Genomic DNA, 20,210 nt, shown 5'->3' with positions numbered 1-20,210 from the left:
AAATTGCATGGCACGTGTGTGTGAAGATCCCCATCAGAAGCACCATTTTGCAAATGTGGCTGACCCCGCACATCACCTGGAGAACTTAAGAGCTGACCCCAGAGAGTCTGGCTGACTTGGTCCTGAGTGCTGTCTGCACAGTGGGATTTTTCAGGGTTCCCCAAGGATTCTCTATCACAGTAGAAATTGAGAAGCACGAATCTAGAGTAGAACAGGTTATTGCTTTAACTTAAAATCCCACCCATTATTCCCTTCGCCTGGACACAGTGCCTTCCCTTAAAAACCAAGGCTCCGGGGTGCCTGGGTGGCGCAGTCGGTTAAGCGTCCGACTTCAGCCAGGTCACGATCTCGCAGTCTCTGAGTTCGAGCCCCGCGTCACGCTCTGGGCTGATGGCTCGGAGCCTGGAGCCTGTTTCTGATTCTGTGTCTCCCTCTCTCTCTGCCCCTCCCCTGTTCATGCTCTGTCTCTCTCTGTCCGCCCCCCCCCAAAAAAAAAAACAACAAAAAAAAGTTGAAAAAAAAAAAAACCAAGGCTCCAGACTGAGCAAATTTCAGCACTCTTGTTCCCCCCCCCCCTCTATTATGTGATGTGTTCTTTAGAGAAAGCCTGTAATCACTTAAAAATGACCTAATGTTTTCTCTCAAAAGCTTTCTGTTTTCTGGTTGTTTGAGTTTTTCCTTTTCCTTCTTTTTTCTGAAGTCACAGAATGTTCTTGTTTTGGAGGGCTTTGCCTATCCTACGGAAAGCCTGTTGTGCCCAGTCAATGGCACCATTCTGATGTCATTGTTCCACTTTCTCCTGTTTCTGTGACCGCACATGAGGTTGAATTAAATACAGTTTTCTCAGTTTGCATTTCCCTGGTGGGCATCCCAAGTGGCGTTTGTGCGTTCCGCTGGTCTCATTCCATGAGGCCCTTTTACTGAAGGGCCAGGGACATCATTACCGGCACCAGAAATTTGTTCAGTGGTCAAGGATGCTGGTATTGAAGCAAAATTTCTTTCATTATGACCTGCTCTTTCCCCAGCTGCTATGGTGGGAAGGACTGAGTTCCTGCCTACGAGCGCTGGTGATTATCAACAGCACCGTTTTCCTGTTTTTTCCAGCGAGCAAGGGCTGCCTTCCTTCAGCGTATCCTCCACCTGTAGGTCTGTTATCCAACAAGAAGCCGGTGGCTTCCAGAAGCATTTATGTTTGAGTCCCTTTTATCCTAGGAGAAGCTAACTCATTAAACTGTGCAGTGCTGGCATTTAGGTCTGGCCCGGTGACATGATCTTAGTGTGGAGTCTGTTTCTCTAATTATTGATGGAACAAACTTACTCATTTGTTCCCTGTCTCTGCTGAAGATGCCTGTGGTCTGTGCTGCTTGGAGGTCCCCGTTCTATGATCTGGAAAACCAGAGTATTTCCACAGAGGTCTCCTCTGATGGCGAGCTAGGTCTCTATCGTTCCTCTTCCGATTTTCCTTTGACCTTTTCTGAGTGTAGGCTCCCCAGTTTTTCTCTTTTAGAGTATTCTTAAAGCTAATGCATTCTTAATGTTCTTTAGTGTATTTCTATAAGCTCTTCATTTGTGAACTAAAGTGAAACCCACGGGCACCAGAGTGGCTCAGTCGGTTAAGTGTCCGACTTTGGCTCAGATCTTGATCTCGCGGTTCTTGGGTTCGAGCCCCGCATCGGGCTCGGTGCTGACAGCTCTGTCTGCTTGTGTTCTGTCTCTCTCAAAAATAAACATCAAAATGAAACACCAAAAATGTCCTTATTGGGACTGAGGCTTGTAATTTTAATCTAGTCAAGAGGGGAGCAGCTACCCTCTCACACACATGTGCACACACCCATAGAAGTGAAGCTTGTTTGTTGATACATATTGAAGCCATTTATCTGGGCTACCCTAAATTCAGTATGTTCTCTGACGACCTAGTTAATTCGAAGGACATACTTAATAGAGGGAAATTGTTCCCTATTTGTTGTTTTAAGATCTCTGTGTTGCAGTCAGCCCCCGGTGCTCTAATATTTGAAGTTGCGGTAGAACGTCTTAATATGGAACCTTCCGCGTTGGGACGTTTCCACTTGGGGGAGTTTGCCAGGTGATGATTTCACATCCGGATTTTATAGACGTGTGTCCCACATCCTTTGAGTGACACTGTCTGGGGTGGCCAATTGAAAACATGCGCTCACAGACTTGTTAAGAGATAATTAAACATGGGGGAAATAGAACAGTCATGGCAGAGGATTTAATTGGGCTTAATTGGGTTCGGGAGAATAGGCCACGGTAAAAGAATAGCTCTTAATAGGAGGTCTGAAAATAGCCAAGGAAAGCATTAATTGCAGACAATCTGTGACATCTGATTACTGTAGTGAAAAAAAAAGACCAACCTTTTTATATCCTTCTGTATAGAGGAGGAGGTGACTGGGAGAAAGAAATCTTCCCACACACATATTGAAGAAGAACAAGACGGAGTTCCAGATTCAAAAGGGACGGCAGACAGGCTCCCTGTACAGGCAAGAGATAGACCCACCCTTTTAGAGTTTCAGGACTTTGCCATTTGATGCGAAACGCTCTGGAGCTTATATAACGTTGAGCCTCTCCTGATATTTCTCTGAGAAATGGAGCATGAGGTTAAGAGGACAGGGATCTGGAATCACTCCTGGTCGTGCATGTCTCTCATCACTTCTGTTTATCCCTGGGATTCTTTCTCATGGCTTCATAGAAGAGACACCGCCCCCCCCACCCCGGGTACACAGCATCCAATTTAACAGTCCTTTATTTTCAAGTTGTAGGGTTGACTTTTAAGTGCCTTGGTTCAGACAGAGAAAGACCATGTGGTTGGTGGAATCTCTCTGGAAGTTATCCAGAGATCATCCCCATCTCCCCGGGGCACAGATAGTTGTTCAGTTCCTGGATGAGGGAAACTCCAGTGTTGCTCTTAGTCATTTGCTGTGGGCACAGCTTTGGCCTCCAGGAGGTCACGTTGATGTGGTCTCAGGTTCCACCAAAGTGTGTCCAGGGAGGGGCGACCGGGAAGATGTCCTTGACCTGGGAGGATACGATCAGAGCCAAGCAAGAGCTGCGGGTGGAGGGAAGTGTCATTAATTTTCCTGGTGGACTGACGGTAAGGGCAGGATTTCCCAAGGGAGGGAAGGAGAGCAGAAAAGCTTGAACGAGATAGTTGTGTAGGTGCTGTTCATTCTCCCGACCACATCCGCCTTAGACGTGGCAGACAGTGGGGCCATAACGTTTGCTGGACCCACGAGGTCAACGTCGCGGACTAACTGGTCTCCACCCTGAGGTAGTTCGGCCATCAGGGGTTCTTAACCATGAACGCTTGGGGTGTCTGTGTGTGTGTGTGTGTGTGTGTGTGTGTGTGTGTGTGTATGACTCCTTTGTCAGCTTGGTGAAAAATACACACTTTTTCTAAAAATAACACTTTTAAGTCTTCTTTTATCATTTTTTAAATGTTTATTTATTTTGAGAGACAGAGAGAGCAAACAATGGAGGGGAAGAGAGAGGGGGAGAGGAAGAACCCCAAGCAGGCTCTGTGCTGTCGGCAGGGAGCCCCATGCAGGGCTTGAACTCACGAACTGCGAGGTCATGACCTGGGCTGAAACTTAACTGACTGAGCCACCCAAGCGCCCCAACGCTTTTACGTCTTTAAAAAATATTTTTTTAACATTTATTTATTTTGAGAGACACAGAGAGGCAGAGCATGAGCAACGGGGTGGGGGTGGAGAGAGAGAGATACAGAATCTGAAGCAGGCTCCAGGCTCCGAGCTGTTGGCACAGAGCCCGACGCGGGGCTCGAACTCACGAACGGCAAGACTGTCACCTGAGCTGAAGTCGGATGCTCAACCAACTGAGCCACCCAGGTGCCCCAACACTTTTAAGTCTTAAAGAAAAATAAGCTTAAAAGGAAATGAGTTTTTTTTTTAAAAATGCTTATTTATTTATTTGTTTATTTATTTTTGAGAGAGAGAGGCAGAGAATGAGAGAGAATCCCAAGCAGGAATTGAGGCTTGATTCCCAAGAATCATGAGACATGAGCCAAATTCAAGAGTCAGAGGCTTAACCGACCCAGCCACCAGACACCCCTAAAAAGAAACCAGTTTTGTTGAAGGAGTTATCAAGGGTTTCTGATACTACTGAGTGTGTGTGTGTGTGTGTGTGTGTGTGTGTGTGTGTGCGCACGTTACACTACATCTGAAATCGAAGAAGTACATACCGCATCTCCGTTCACATTTCCTTTTGTAAAGTCTGCATCGGTGCCTCGGGATTTGGCCAAAGGTGGGCGATGGGCGTGAGACTCACCAGGTTTCACCGTGGTGGGCAGAATTCCTGGGTGAGAATTCGTGTCGGTGAAAGGCGGGGTGGGGGGAATCTAGTGGCTTAGAGTCTCCCTGTCACTTTTATTTAAGAAATGTTAGGGTCTCAGGAACAGTTACTGATGAACGCTGTTTACTGCCTGCCTTGGCAGAACCCTTTCCATTTGAGTGACTTTCACCTTGTGATAATGTTTATAAGGCTTTGGGGGTAGGTGTTTGTAAGGAGAGATGCCACTCCTCCCCTCTTCTCTCTCCTCTCCTCCCCTCTCCTTCCCTCCCCTGCTCCCCTTGCCTCCATTCTCCTTCCCTTCCCTCCTCTTCCCTCCCCTCTCCTCTCCTTTCCCTTCCCCACTCCTTCCCTTCTCTCCCCTCCTCCCCCTCCTCCCCTCTCCCCTCCTCCCCCTCCCCTCCTCCCCTCCTCCCCTCTCCCCTCCTCCCCTCTCCTCTCCTTTCCTTCCTCTCCTCTCCTCCCCTCTCCTCTCCTCTCCCCCCCCCACTCCCCTCCTCCCCCTCCTCTCCTTTCTCCTCCTCCCCTCTCCCCTCCTCTCCTCTCCCCTCCCCCTTCCCTCCCCCCTCCCCTCCTCCCCTCACTCCTCTCCATCCTCCCACTCCTCTCCCCTCCTCCCCCCTCCCTCTCCTCTCCTCTCCCCTCCTCCCCTCCTCCCTCTCCTCTCCCCTCCTCCCTCTCCTCACCCTCCTCCTTCTCCTCTCCTCTCATCTCCCTCCTCCCCTCCCCTCTCCCCTCCTCCCTCCTCCCTCCTGCTCCCTCTCCTCTCCTCTCCCCTCTCTCCCCTCCTTCCCTCTCTCTCCCCTCCTCCCCTCTCCTCTACCTCCTCCCCTCTCCTCTCCTCTCCTCTCCCCTCCTCCCTCCCCCCTCCCCTCCTCTCCTCTCCTCCCCTCCCCTCCCCTCTCCTCTCCTCTCCCCTCCTCCCTCTCCTCTCCTCTCCTCTCCCTCCTCCCCCCTCCTCCCCTCCTCCCCTCCTCTCCTCTCCCCTCCTCCCCTCTCCTCTCCTCTCCCTCCTCCCTCTCCTCTCCTCCCTCCCTCCCCTCCTCTCCTCTCCTCTCCTCTCCCTTCCCCCCCTCCCTCTCTCTCCCCTCCTCCCCTCCCCTCCCCCCTCCTCTCCTCCTCCCCCTCCTCCCTTCTCCTCTCCTCTCCTCTCCCCTTCTCTCCCCTCCTTCCCTCTCTTCTCCCCTCCTCCCCCTCTCCTCTACCCTCCCTCTCCTCTCCTCTCCTCTCCTCTCCTCTCCTCTCCTCTCCCTCTCCCCTCCTCTCCTCCCCTCCCCTCCCTCTCCTCTCCTCCCCTCCCCTCTCCTCTCCCCTCCTCCCCTCTCCTCTCCTCTCCCCCTCCTCCCCTCTCCTCCCCTCTCCCCTCCTCCCCTCTCCCCTCCTCCCCTCTCCCCCTCCTCCCCTCTCCTCTCCTTTCCTTTCCTCTCCTCTCCTCCCCTCTCCTCTCCTCTCCCCCTCCCCCCCTCCCCTCCTCCCCTCTCCTCTCCTTTCTCCTCCTCCCCTCCTCCCCCTCCTCTCCTTTCTCCTCCTCCCCTCTCCCCTCCTCTCCTCTCCCCTCCCCCTTCCCTCCTCCCCTCTCCCCTCCTCCCCTCTTCACTCCTCTCCTATCCTCTCCTCTCCCCTCCTCCCCTCTCCTCTCCTCTCCCCTCCTCCCCTCTCCTCTCCTCTCCCCTCCTCCCCTCTCCTCCTCTCCCCTCCTCCCCTCTCCTCCTCTCCCCTCCTCCCCTTTCCTCTCCCCTCCTCCCCTCCCCTCCCCTCTTTTCTCCACTCCACTCTGCTTCTCTCCTCCCTCCCCATCCAGATGTGAGAGGAAGGCTTTTAAGGGAAGCCTCTTGTCCCTGTTCCAGATCTCAGAAGCCCCATTCGTGTCCTAGACATGGAAGGCCTCATCTCTGTTAGCTTCTGATCCTCAGGCCAATCTGTCACGTCTGTCTGTAGTGTCTCCATTTCTGGGGAAGAGTGTGTTTGCACACATTACGTCTGCCATTGGAGGAACACAGAGGACACATTTCAGGGAAAGCGTAGGCAGATGGTGCTCAACACTGAAGACAGATCTGCCTTTCCTGGGAGCTTGTGCAAGAGTCACGCTCAGGAAGGAGGGTGTGTGGAGAAAGGATCATTTTGTAAGGAGGGGAGGAGCCTGACAGCTTTCTAAGCCCATTGCCTTGTCATCAGAAGTGACCACACTGTCAGAAACACCTGCGAGGGCACACCATCAACATTCACAAGAAACATCACAGGGAAATAGTAATTTCCATAATGGACGGTCGTCCATACAAGCGAGAGCGGCCTCCGCTGGGAGATGAAGTATCCTGTAATCCTGGAGGCAAATAGGGGACAGGCTTCGGAGGAAAAAGAGGGCACTCCTGCCAGGGTTATGTCAGATTGAAGTGGTCCTTGGGTCATGGATGGTGTCTTGGGATACATTCCAAAGACACTCTCCATTCTGGGTGGCACATAGCTCATAAGTAGGGGCTGTGTGCAGCACTTTCAAAGCTACTTACTGAAGACGCACAGAGACATGCCTGTCATTATCGCCCGAGACGGTTCCAACCTGGGAGCACACACATCTTGTCCACACTAACCTCCAAGTGTCCAAGGAGTCAACCATCTGTCTGCACAGCCACCATATCTAAGGTACCAACTCGAGGCCACGCTGGGCTGTTAATAAATATGAAAAATATGAAAGTCTTTTTTTTTTTTACTCTTCTTTTGCAGGAGAATTCATTCAACTTCCTCTCTATCTTAAACATTTCCTTTGACAGATTGAAATTATTTCTGCCCATCTTTTCAGTGAGGGGAAACCCTTCCTATGGTTAGTCATGAGTGCCTGGCACCAGGGATTCCTTAACTTGCAAGCAGACGTGCAGGCAAATTTATTCGAAGAACTGCGTCAGAGTGCTTTTTTTTTTTTTAAGTTAATTTTCATTGAAATTAGCCGAAACTGGTAAAATGCCAGAGACTTTACCATGTTCTACCGCTGTGTCAACAAGGGAACCAAGATGGCGTGCTTGGGCGGCTCAGTTGGTTGGGTGTCTGACTTTGGCTCATGTCGTGATCTTGCGGTTCGTAGGTTTGAGCCCCGCGTCAGGCTCTGTGCTGACAGCTCGGAGCCTGGAGCCTGCTTCCGATTCTGTGTCTCCTTCTCTCTCTGCCCCTCCCCTGCTCGCACTGTGTCTCAAAAAGAAATAAGCCTTAAAAAATAAAAAATAAAAAAGACAGCATTCCTATGGGTAGAAACCATAGGGGCTAGATCATGGAGCCCAAAGGGAGTTTATGTCAGAAACACGAGTGTCACTGGTGGTGAGTGTAGAGGTTTACCGTGGTACCTACAGGAGCTAAGCTAAGGCCAGCATCAGGGAACCTGACCTTGCTAGTTCTTCTGCCGTTATGCATCCTATCCCTTTGCTTAATTTAATAACCTCTGCTGAGACCTTGTGTTTTCCCACTGTAAGTATCAATTATCTCTGGTCTGTGGCCTTAAATTGCTCATAGTCTAGCAGTGAATGTAAACATTTAGGAAGTAACTATGACATAATGTGAATGTTCCTTCTGGTATTATCTTTCCCACTCTCCATAAATCTTGGTAAGCTTGTATTCACACTCTTGAATTTCAAAGCTTAACTCTTCTCTTCCTATCTTGCACAACCCAGCTCTCTCTCTATACCTAAAATTTTCAATGCATGTCTTAGACATTCCATCCCAGGTTCCATCCTGCATCATCGGCCCACAGTCCCACAGGAGGTGGAGATAGACCACGTGATTGCTTAATAATAGCAATTTCAATACAGGCTCAGGGCGCCTGGCTGGCTCATTCCATTAAGCTCAGGTCATGATCTCACGGTTTCGTGGGTTTGAGCCCCACGTTGGGCTCTGTGCACTGACCTCGAGGAGCCTGTTTGGGATTCTCTCTCTCCCTCTCTCTCTCTGTCCCTCCCCTGCCCATGCTGTTTCTCTCGAAATAAATAAGCTTAAAAAATATCTAAATACGGGCTTTATCGCATCAACTGGGCTGTAGACTATGTTCAGATGGGAATTGGATTGACATTTCTTTATATTTAGGAGAGCGGCTCCCGCAGTGAAAGCATTTCTTAGAACCTCAGCAAGTAATTATTACTTTAAAAAAATGTTTGGGAGAGAAGGCGGGGAGGGGCAGAGGGAGAGAGGGAGAGAGAGAATCCCAAGGAGGCTCCACGCTGTCAGCACAGAGCCCCAGTCGGGGCTCTAACCCATGAACTGCAAGATCATGACATGAGCCAAAATCTAGAGTTGGATGCTTAACCAACTGAGCCACCCAGGCGCCCTTCAGCAAGTAATTATAATTAGCAAGCATTTCCTGGGAGGATACTTCTTGTTCCAAATTTACATATTTGTATACATATGTATATATGTTTATATGCATTGATGCATACGTGTATTTATAGATACTATATAAATATATGTCTATTTTCACACACACACGTATGTTCCATGTGTTGGAACATACCTGTTCATGTCCATGAGTCACATCCTGTACCCTGCCCATTTTATACAGAAGCAACTAGAGTCCCTGACGGTTTACACCCTTCTCTGTGGTTGCTGATGGAGTTTATATTAAACCCTGGGTTAAGAGGTAGACGGCATGAGCCTTCAGATCATGTTCCTGCCCAAGCCCCAGAAGGCCCCCAGCTATTCAACACGCGAGCAGATCAGTATGATGAGGCCTTTCTGTGTGTCTGTGAGGCTTGCTCTTCACATAGCTCATGCTTAGAGCCCTCTGTTTGGAAAGGGATAAGCAACAGCACATACAACCGGTTTTATTGATTATCTACAACATAAAAGGCACCGAACAGGGTACTGTGGGGGTTTACAGAAAATGGAGAAGGCACAATTTCTGAAGCTAATGTGCTTAATATTTCAGTGGCTTAGTTTGGAGACACACATGTACATGTATATTCACACTACATTATTAATTTGGATTGGTAGACTTGTATGTGTAAAAACTTGCCTATATGTCATGTACAATGGAATACTTGTGTGAAACATATATGTCATATGTAGACATATGTACTATATAAACGTAAACAATGTCTGTTACATTTATACACACTATGCATATATAAAAATTTTAAGAACAAACTCTTATGAAATAACTCCACATCCTTAGATAGGATAGAAAAAGAGTACATCATTTATATACAACAAATAATACAAGAAATCAGTGAATATTGCATGCAAGACAATCTTCTTCCTGAATCTCGATGGAGACATCAGGTGAAAGAAGTTGGTGACATATTTATCCTGCTAATATATGTTCTCTGGTATTGCAAAACGCATTTCTTCAATTTTTTTTAACGTTTATTTATTTATGAGACAGAGATAGAGCATGACAGGGGGAGGGGCAGAGAGTGAGGGAGACACAGAATCCGAAGCAGGCTCCAGGCTCTGAGCTGACAGCACGGAGCCCACCGCGGGGCTCGAACTCACGAACCGCGAGATCACGGCCTGAGCCAAGGTCGGCGGCTTCACAGACTGAGCCAGGCAGGTGCCCCACGAAATGCGTTTTTCTCGGGTGTGGCTGTAAGGCAATTTCAGCTGCTTCTGACACAACAGACCTTCCCTTGTTTCTCCCTGTCAGTTATCTCACCCAAGTCGGGTCTTACCGCTTCACTGGGGGACTTTCTTCTTCCCACCGGCTTCCCTATTTCATGGACACTCCGTGTGGAGGATAATAGGGTGAGGTTTCAGAGAATCCGCAGGCTGAAGGCATCATAAGAGGCCACTTGGTCCAAGCCCTCCTTGTGTTGTTCAGGGGGCTGAAGCCCCTGGGCACTAAGTGATGGGCCACAGGTTACCTGGCTAATTAGTGACCAGACAGGAGCACTCGCAGCTGAGCTGGGTATTCATTTTAGTCATACTGCCAGGAACGGGCTATGTAGCGGATGGCCTGGTCCCTGGGGCTCGTAACATAACTTTGGAAAAAAAACCAGTTTCTGTCTCTCCTTCAACTTTTAAATCTGTTTGGATGGTGCGTGGGGACATGAAGGTGTGTTAACATTTAACATTTGCATTTTTCAAGAATCACGTGAATATGTAAATTATATGCATTGATTTAAAAATAAAAATTAAACGCATATGCTGCTGTCCGACGACAGAATAGGACACTATTGATATCTGTGTCTATCCATGTGTGTGTTGTTTCTACCCCGTCCCGTGTCCCAGACGCAAGCAGAATTTGGCTTTAAAAATGCCGTTGCTCTTTTTATATTGTATTTCATTTTTTTAACGTTTGGTTTCTTTATTTTGAGAGAGAGAGAGAGAGAGAGAGAAAGAGGGGAAGAGGGGAAGAGAGGCAGAGGACAAGAGAGAGAGAGAGAGAGAGAGAGAAAGAATCCCAGGCAGGCTCCTTGCTGTCAGCACAGAGCCTGATGTGACGCTTGATCCCACGTACCGTGAGCTCATGACCCAAGTCGAAATCGAGAGTCGGAGGCTTAACCGGCTGACCCACCCAGGGGCCCCTCTTTTAATATTTTAGTACAAATAAGCTCTAACCAATGCCCGGTTTAGTTTTATACAGTATTATATAAATAAAACCACGCCATGCATATTCTTCTGTGACTTGCTTTTTATTTTGGCGATTTCTCCATTTTGATACGTATGTCCGTATTTCATTCATTTTTCACTATTGGGTAGGATGCTCTTTGCATGTGCCAACCTTTATGTGTCCATTCTCCTGTTAATGCACATCTGTGTTATCCTCCTTGCTCCTGTGACTATGTCTGCACGGGGACACTGTTTTGTGTCTCTGGACACACATATTAAAGAAGCTTGAGAGCAGAGACAGAGATGATGAACACCAGGTAGTATGTGTATGTCTCTCCATGTGTGTGCAGTTAATCGGAACCAAAGTCTTCCTTGTGGTTGACTTCCCCATGGCACACCAAACTGTTCTCTAATGGGATGGCACTAATTTTCACCAGCACGTATGAGTTTTCTAGTTGCCTTACGTCTTGGCTCAACACTTGGTACCGTTTGACTTTTCCATCTTTCAGCCATAATGACTGAGGTCAGGCCTCCTGTCCCGTAAGACCCTTGGCAGATTTGAGGACTTACCGTATTGAATTATGGGGAGGGGCGCCCGCCAAATGTGTTATTTAACTTAGCCTGAATAACTTGACAAATAATGGTACCAGTTATTAAAATGTAGGGAACAAAAGGACAGGGCCAGTTCGACGGGATCAAAAATGAGAGTTTTCTGAACATCACAAGGTAATGTAAGTGAGAAGGTTCTGGAGACATGACACTGTGACTTTGAAGATGCAGGACCAAGTTTGGTGACAGAAGTCCACCCGTAGCTGCAGATATTTGCAACTTATTTGATTTAGATTTGGAAATAATTTTTCATAATAGCTTAATTAGACACAGAAAATCAAGCATTTAATGACCTTTCCGTCCGTGCTGATCTTTGTGTTTGCTAAGCACAGAATGTGGATGAGGAATCGAGCCGTACTCTTAAGGGTAGTTTCATAAGAACGTAGCTTGTAGTGGGCTGGGGTCATGTCTTTATCCACCACTGTGTCCCCATCGCCTATGAAGCTGATCTTTCTGAAATGCTTCTCGACCTGTGATTAGGTTTTGCTGTGGCTATTGTAGCATCCTGTGTCCACAGAGTTGACTCTAGAAAAACCCTTTATTCCTGACCTGATTTTTGGGCTACAACTGTTGAGTATCTTTCTATCCAGCCAATTTTGACTGGACCATATGGAAGCCATTAACTCTTTCTCTTGTGTTTAGTCCGGGTTCTGTGGATCCGCTTGCTGGAAACTCCAGTTCCTTTTCCACTGTGGCTCAGGTGTGTTCCTAACCCATTAAAGAACAGACGTGGGCAGGCAGGCGGTGGTGTTGATTGATGCCCTGAGCCTGCAGTGCAGCATGCAACCACCTTCCGGATTGTATAGTTGGCATCTTTATTTACTGTCCAATTACTTTATCTACATCTGAGCTTCATGGTTCAACATGGTATATTTTTGTGGGATCCGATTTTCACAACTGAAAGTTCATAGATGAATGAGAAGTGAATGTGCTGTAACGTTCGCCCAAGACAATAGAGTGTAACCTTGCTCACCTAGGAGGTAAGACCAGAATATTAAATATATGCAAAAATATGCTAATTGGCCGATGGCTGGCATTGAGTGAACCTTGGTAGGGATTGACAAGTGTGTGTGTGTGTGTGTGTGTGTGTGTGTGTGCAGGCTGCACATAGTTGGAAGAATGGCTATCCTCGGATTTCTTAGTAAACCCTATGGAAGGATTGTTGTACAAGCTCGTTAACTGGGCAGGGACCACAATCAGCTGTTCTTATTCCCGATGCTCATGAGGTCAGATGAACGTGATTCTTCAGAGTATCTCTGGACACCAGCCCTCCGTGAATCTCAGGCCTCCCACGTAGCTGAGAGCCTCATGGAGGAGAGTTGTTTCTGGCTCCCTCCCCCCACCTTTTTTTTTTCCAAGTGGAGTGGTTGGGCTTTTGAAGATGTATCCAGAAAGTTCTCTGTCTTCTAACGTATTTGTCACCACATGGAAACGTAAAGTTTTGAACACCCAGGGGGTGGGGGACATGCTTTTATTCCTCGTTGGGTTCAAGACACCAAAATAAGTTTGGTCAGGACTCATGTTCACGAAGTACATATTTTAACATGAAACCGATCTCAGTTTGAGTGATGCGCATGTTGGGGAGAAATGTATTGAGACTTTTATTTTGACCCATTTATATTCTGAAACGCCTGCACAGCGTGAGCTTTGCCTTAATTACAATCTCAGACAGAATAACCACCCTGTAGAGAATCATTACAAAAGACCCTATCAAGTTATAAATCATGCCGAAATGCCACCAGCAGATATTCCTCTTTCTGCAACCTTTGCAGAGAAAACATGCTATAAAGCCGTTAACTCTCAAATTCTATCTATTCAATGGCATCATTTTTACATTAAAATTTTTTGTTCAGCTAATTCGCTTTAAATTTTTTTAAATGTTTATTTTTGAGAGAGAGAGAGAGAGAGAGAGAGAGAGAGAGAATGAGAACACAAGCAGGGTGGGGGTAGAGAGAGAGGGAGATACAGAATCCGAAGCAGGCTCCAGGCTCTGAGTTTTCAGCACAGAGCCTGATGAGGGGCTTGAACCCACAGACTGTGAGATCATGACCTGAGCTGAAGTTGGACACTTAACTGACTGAGCCACCCAGGTGCCCCTTTACTAATTCACTTTATAGTATGCCCTTTTTATTTATAAAATATTTATAATATATAGAAGATTATATATAGATGTATGCAATGTATTAAGTATATATATGTTATATGCATATATAACAACACTTCACCCCTTTTGAAATATTTTCCAGTGTCTGACATTTACATGAGAGGACTTTTATTTTTTTAGTCCCCAAATATGTTGGTTGGTTGAATTTATAGGGATTTTTTTAATCATGATGATGATGTGTGTTTAATAGATTTACTTTTGAATTCTGTATTACTTGTAATGCTAAAACTTTTAAAGTTGCCAGATATTTTAATGTAACACACACATACACACATACACACACACACAAGCATATTACAAAGGTTTTTTTTCAAAATACATTAAAAATTTTTTTTAACATTTATTTTTTTTGAGAGACAGAGAGAGAGAGAGAGAGAGCACAAGCTGGGGAAGGACAGAGAGAGAGAGGGAGACACAGAATCCAAAGCAGGATCCAGGCTCTGAGCTGTCAGCACAGAGCCCGATGCGGGGCTGGAACTCACGAACTGAGAGATCATGACCTGAGCTGAAGTCGGCCACTCAACCAACTGAGTCACCCAGGCACCCCTTAAAATACATTTTTTAATGTTTATTTACTTTTTGAGAGACAGAGACAGAGTGCGAGCAGGGCAGGGGCAGAGGGAGAGGGAGTCACAGAATCCGAAGCAGGCTCCAGGCTCTGAGCTGTCAGCATAGAGCCCGACGTGGGGCTCGAACTCATGAACTGTGAGATCATGACCTGAGCCGAAGTCAGACGCCTAACCGACTGAGCCACCCAGGCTCCCCACAAACATATTATAATGTTTAAAATGTACCCATGGATACCTAAGTCACTTACATGGCCCCCAGAATTCCATGCTGGATGACTCAGACTGTGGTCCTCACTCTGGGGTCATTTAGCAATAACGGGAGACATTTGTGATTGCTCCAATTGGGTGGGGAGGTGTTACTGGCATCTAGCAGGTGGAGTCCAGGCAGGATGCTTAACACCCTACCAGGCACAGGACATCACCTGCCTCAAAGAAGTACATGGTGCAGAATGGCAACACTGCTGAGGTAGAGAGACCATGGGCTTCAGATCAGATTACTTTTGTGCAAATTAGCCAAATTTCAAACAATGAGGAAATAAGTAAGACAGTCCTGAACTGATGAACATTACCTATAAGGTGTTCACACATCCCCAAACACCTTCTCTTAGGTCCTGCTGGTCCATGATCTCTCTCTGGCCCTCAGAACCCTGTGGGGAGGTTGGTTTAGGCAGAGGACAGGCTTGATCATTGGGCTCAGCGTGAACTCTAGGGCTGATCCCATTGTGTACTCTTAACACACATGTGGCTTGTAGATCCTCTCAGTCCTGCTCGCCACACCCCATGAAGAAGGTTTGACACACCATTGACCTACATTCCCAGCAGCTCAGCTCCCTTCCCTCAGCTCACAGAGGTAGCCTTTTGAGGACCTGAGTCTCTCAGAATCACAAATTAATGGCGAGTGCATTTTCATTCAGGTCTGATGAACTTGGCCCAGGAAGTCATAGACTATGGAATTTCCCCCAGAGGTGGTATAGCTCCATGACAGTTCCAGCTCTGATAGGTTTAATTTTTTTACGTTTCTTTATTTATTTTGAGGGGGGCCAGAGAGAGAGAGAATCCAAGCAGGTTTCCACACTCAGCATGGAGACCGATGTGGGCTCAGTCCTACAACCCTGAGATCATGACCTGAGCCAAGACCAGGAGTTGAATGCTTATGTGACTGAGCTATCCAGGCATCCCACCGATAAGTTTAATTAAAAAAAAAAAAAAAGCTCGTTGACATATTCTCCTGACATATTCTCCTCCACTGTGCACTTAACTGGGTGCTTATGGTCTAGTCCAGAAATAATCTGAATTGCCCACAACATCTTTACAAACGCATTCTCTGTTTTTGAGTTGAAGAACACTCTATTTAAGGATAGGATTCCTTGCACCACCTCATGTAATATTTTCTATCCCTAATGGATCATTCACAATCCTTTCCTGCTCATGCACAACATTCCTTAATGCCGTAAGAGGAACGATTGATCTAGTGAGAGTCATAAGATCTACATCGAGACAAGTCTGGGAGAACAGACTCAGTGGGAGGGTAACTCAAAAGTACCATCAGCTTTTAAAATGGGCTGCAAGGTGAGAAGTTTACCCTGGATGGCTTAGGTATCAACACTTTTAATTATGAATGATGTCCTGATGGGACAAGCACTACAGAATGTACTTGAAATGCAGGGTCATGCTCAGTTCTTACAAGGATGCGGAGATTCAGGGTGATGATGTGTGGAGTCCAAAGATAGGTGCCATTAAGTAACCCAAGAGAGATCAGTATCCAGAGCCTATACTCTTTTTTTCCCCAAGTCTATTTATTTATTTTTTTTTGAGAGAGGGAGGGAGGGGGGCAGGGAGGGGACAGAGAGAACCTCAAGCAGGCTACACTCTGTCAGCATGGAGCCTGACTCAGGGTCCATCCCATGAACCATAAGATCATGACCTGAGCTGAAACCAAGAGTCGGATGCTTAACCCACTGAGCCACCCAGGCGCCCCTGAGCGTGCACACTTCTCCTTTCCTTGTACTGAAAAAATTTTCATATGTTCCATGACTCTCAGACCTTAGGGAATAGTGACAGTTTCCTTAAATGCTTGACAAACATTGGGAAGCACCTGTCCACTGATTGGCTGGTCATTGTAGCTAACGGTGAAATTGGGAGATGTCATTTGAGCAATATGTATCACTTTTGGGCAACTCAACAAAGACAACGTTCAACAAATGCTGAATGTCTTCTAAATGTCCTGTGTCGTTCCTGGTAATGGGCACCCAACAAGAATTAAGACAAGTGAGGCTCTTGCTAGGTTCTGTTACATGAAGATAGATGCTCAGCAGCAAATAGGAATTTCATAGAGTCATGTTGAGGGTTGCTTGGCATCCTTGGCTTCATTATCATCATCCGTGTTTGCTTTTGTTTTCTTCTCCCCCATTAGGCGGACTGCTCTGCCTGGGAGTTTTCCTAAGGAATCCTTGTCCTCGGGTATCGGATGGTCACCGCCTCCTTGGAGCCTCACACTTGCCGGGATTCGGTGCCAGGATTAAGAGAGGGCTGCTCTCTCTCGCAATGGGCTGCCGAGACAACTGCTGGGTTTCTTCTTAACCTTGGGCTCTGTCTATGACCCATCTGAGAGGCTCCCCTCCTGGGTCCTTTGCTCCCTGGAAAGCCCTATCTCTCTGCGGGCTCGCCTCACGGCTCTGTTTGCTTGGAGTTGTATCACACGGACACCCGCGGATGTGGAAGTGAACAATGTCGAGGCCCAAGGGACTGTTATGGCTTCCGTTGTTCTTTACCCCGGTCTGCGTCATGCTGAACTCCAATGTTCTCCTGTGGATAACCGCTCTTGCCATTAAGTTCACGCTCAGTGACAGCCAAGCACAGTATCCAGTGGTCAACACAAATTATGGCAAAATCCGGGGCTTAAGAACACCATTGCCCAATGAGATTTTGGGTCCAGTGGAGCAGTACTTGGGGGTCCCGTATGCCTCTCCTCCCACTGGGGAGAGGCGATTTCAGCCCCCAGAGCCCCCATCCTCATGGACTGGAGTTCGAAATGCCACCCAGTTCGCTGCTGTGTGCCCACAACACCTGGACGAGAGGTCTTTATTACATGATATGCTGCCCATCTGGTTTACTGCTAATTTGGATACTTTAATGACCTACGTTCAAGATCAAAACGAAGACTGCCTTTACTTAAACATCTACGTGCCCACGGAGGATGGTGAGTAGTTTATTTAAACAGTAAACAGCACGGGCTCGCCCAGTGTTGGATTTGCCAACAGGGTTTTCGAATGTCCTGTGCATGATATTTTTTCCTATGACCTGTTTACATTTTTCATATTGTGAATGCAGCGACGACCCTAATTTATGATTCATTCCCCTTGTATTTACCGAGCACTCAGAGATGGACGGTGCTGTAATTAATGACTTAATTATTTTCATCTATTGCCTTTTTAGCGTGTTTACAATGTGTATCTGCAGCAGATAACCAGTGCGAGCATGTAGTGTTACCTTTTCTGCCCGCGTCATCTGTAAAGGGACGAGTCTATAGAAAACAACAGAATTAAGAACACTGTCATGTTTAAGTTGCAAACTGAAAATTAGAAGGCATGGTTCTTTTGCATTAATGCCTAAAGATTTTAGGAGTTTCCTCCTTCCTTCCTTCCCTCTTTCTCTCCCTCCTCTCTTTCTTTCTTTCTTTTCCTTCCCTCCCTCCTTTCTCCCTCTTTTTCCTTCCTTCCTTCCTTCCTTCCTTCCTTCCTTCCTTCCTTCCTTCCTTCCTTCCTTCCGAGTCTTGAAAGGAAAACCACTGATTGTTTTAAATATAGAAGCAAGGGATATTTCATACAATGGTTGGATTTCATTGTTTAGACTCATTATGGCTAACATAAATTTACAGCTTGTTTCCTCCTAATATTCACAGCAGTCAAATGGCTAACGAGTATCCTTCCATGATTCTAGCTACATTAGGAGATAATGTGCTTGCTTGAACAAAATGTTCCCTTTCTTCTCAGTAGCACAGCCATGAAAATCTGTAAGAACCAATGATGTTTGATTTATTCATTTAATCCAACGGTAGTAAAATTTGGTTATCTTCCTGTCTGTGTAGATTTCAAATTAAAAAACAAAAATATTTGTAAAGGCTAACCAGACTAATGTTATGCTGCAGTGTGAACACATTTCTCACTGACCATTTGCGTATGCTATTTTTAGACAAGGGGAAACAAAAGCCTGAAAGGTACATCTTACTGGAATTAAAAGAAGTAATTTACAGGAACCATAGACACCATCAACTATAGAAACGAAAATGTGTCCTTTGCATCTTTTAGGGGAGAGATTTCTTTTTCTTTTTGTTCTTTTTGCCCCCCTTTAATCCTTGGGGAATGATTTTTACTCAAGATTTGCCTGAAGGCGTGCAAGAAGGGATCCACGGTGTCCAAACTTGGATCAGCTGTCCTGTGCTGTGTCCTTGTCAGTGCTGAAAGGTAGCCTCAGCACGTCACGAAACACCAGACCGTGGTGGTCTATTACCCACATCACAGAGAACCCCCGGAGAAAGAGGTGGAAAGACAGTGCACTATTATATTTGTGCACTAATATAGTTATAACCTCTGGCTGGTGGTGCTTGTAGGGAAGCATAACCATACCCCAAACTAATGAGACAGCTCACTTCTGAAGCCGCTTAGCTGGGTGGTGGTTGTTCTCCTCGCGACCTATGCAAATAAGAAATTAGAAGAAGCAAAGGCAGGAAAGGACAGAGAGAACAACACAGCATACAAGATGAAAATCGCCGTCCTGGTACGCTTGCCGTGCTGGGGACTTTGTGGCTCTCCCCTCCCGGTGAGAGGTCGGTTGGTCCGAAAGAGACCAACCCCGGAGAAAAATCAGTAGCCTTCCTGACTACAGCACTGAGATGTGCAGTTGTGTAGCTCGGAAACATGAAGGATTTGGCCATTTCACTGTGGTCTGCTACTGACTAGGAATTGGGAAATGCTACCTGATGGAAAAGCAATCCAAACTTAAAAGAGTAAGGCCAGCGTGGCTTGCTTACCTGTTCAGAGCTGTTTTGCAAACAGTATCTCACGTGATCTTGACGAGAGAATCAGAAATCCAGTAGGGGCTGAAAGGCAGAATGTGTTTTCCTACAACGTATAAATATTGGCATTTCGCTCGTGAGTGAAGGTGTACCTGCCTGTATGTTTGCACAAAGAACAAATCACAGCCTGTAGGGTCAGGAGTCTTGAGGTTTCCTTTTCTTTTCTTTTTTAAAATATTTGCATCAATTTGAGAATCAATGTGGAGCTTTAGAAATTTAATTGTTGGTTATTCACTTAATGAATAAACTCCCCGCCCTTAATAGCATATTGAAATGGCAACATGCCGATTCCTCCAAGGACCTCCCTTTATGGACTGCCTTAACTCATATCAATGCATTTATGTAATGATGTAAGACAGCAATATTGCATATACCACTTTGATCGTTCAATTTTCTAAAAAAAAATTTTAACGTTTATTTATTATTGAGAGACAGAGTATGAGCAGGGTAGGGGAAGAGAGAGAGGGAGACACAGAATCCCAAGCAGGCTCCAGGCTCCAAGCTGTCAGCACAGAGCCCGACGCGGGGCTTGAACTCAGACACTGCGAGATCACGACCTGAGCCGAAATAAAGAGTCGGACGGTTACGGGCACCTGGGTGGTGTACCTGCTTAAGAGTCTGGCTCTTGATCTCGGCTCAGCTGAGCTGTCACAGTGTGGAGCCTGCTTGGGATTCCATCTCTCTCTGTGCCCCTCCCCTGCTTGTTGTCTCGTTGTCTCTCCCAAAACGAACACAAATAAACATAAAAAAAAAGAGTTGGACTTTTGACCGACCTGAGCCACCCAGGCACCCCGATCCTTCAATTTTTTAGATTCATTCTTTCTGTGTCAATCAGAGGGTGACGGGGTTGACCATGCCCACCTTGATTTGACTCCCAAAGATAGTTCTTGAGTGCCCACCTCTTGCTTAGATGTTGGGATTGCACAGGACGTGAGGATTCCTAATTTAG

The 20,210-nt window shown here is 46.7% G+C and overlaps 1 protein-coding gene across 2 annotated transcripts in view; it reads left to right on the top strand.

The window, feature by feature from the left end:
• Positions 1-20,210, top strand: part of NLGN4X (neuroligin 4 X-linked) — a 272,162-nt gene that overhangs the window by 19,360 nt on the left and 232,592 nt on the right. For both annotated transcript variants that reach the window (XM_015065842.3, XM_027050607.2), the window contains exon 2: positions 16,601-17,386. In XM_015065842.3, the coding sequence (XP_014921328.2) occupies positions 16,915-17,386 (472 nt within the window). In that variant the 5' untranslated portion in view covers positions 16,601-16,914. The remainder of the gene's footprint in view (positions 1-16,600; positions 17,387-20,210) is intronic.

The sequence above is a fragment of the Acinonyx jubatus genome, chromosome X (genome assembly GCF_027475565.1).
Source record: "Acinonyx jubatus isolate Ajub_Pintada_27869175 chromosome X, VMU_Ajub_asm_v1.0, whole genome shotgun sequence".
Classification (NCBI taxonomy): domain Eukaryota; kingdom Metazoa; phylum Chordata; class Mammalia; order Carnivora; family Felidae; genus Acinonyx; species Acinonyx jubatus.
The sequence above is the reverse complement of the archived record's forward strand: the minus strand, read 5'-3'. Positions and strand labels throughout refer to the sequence as shown.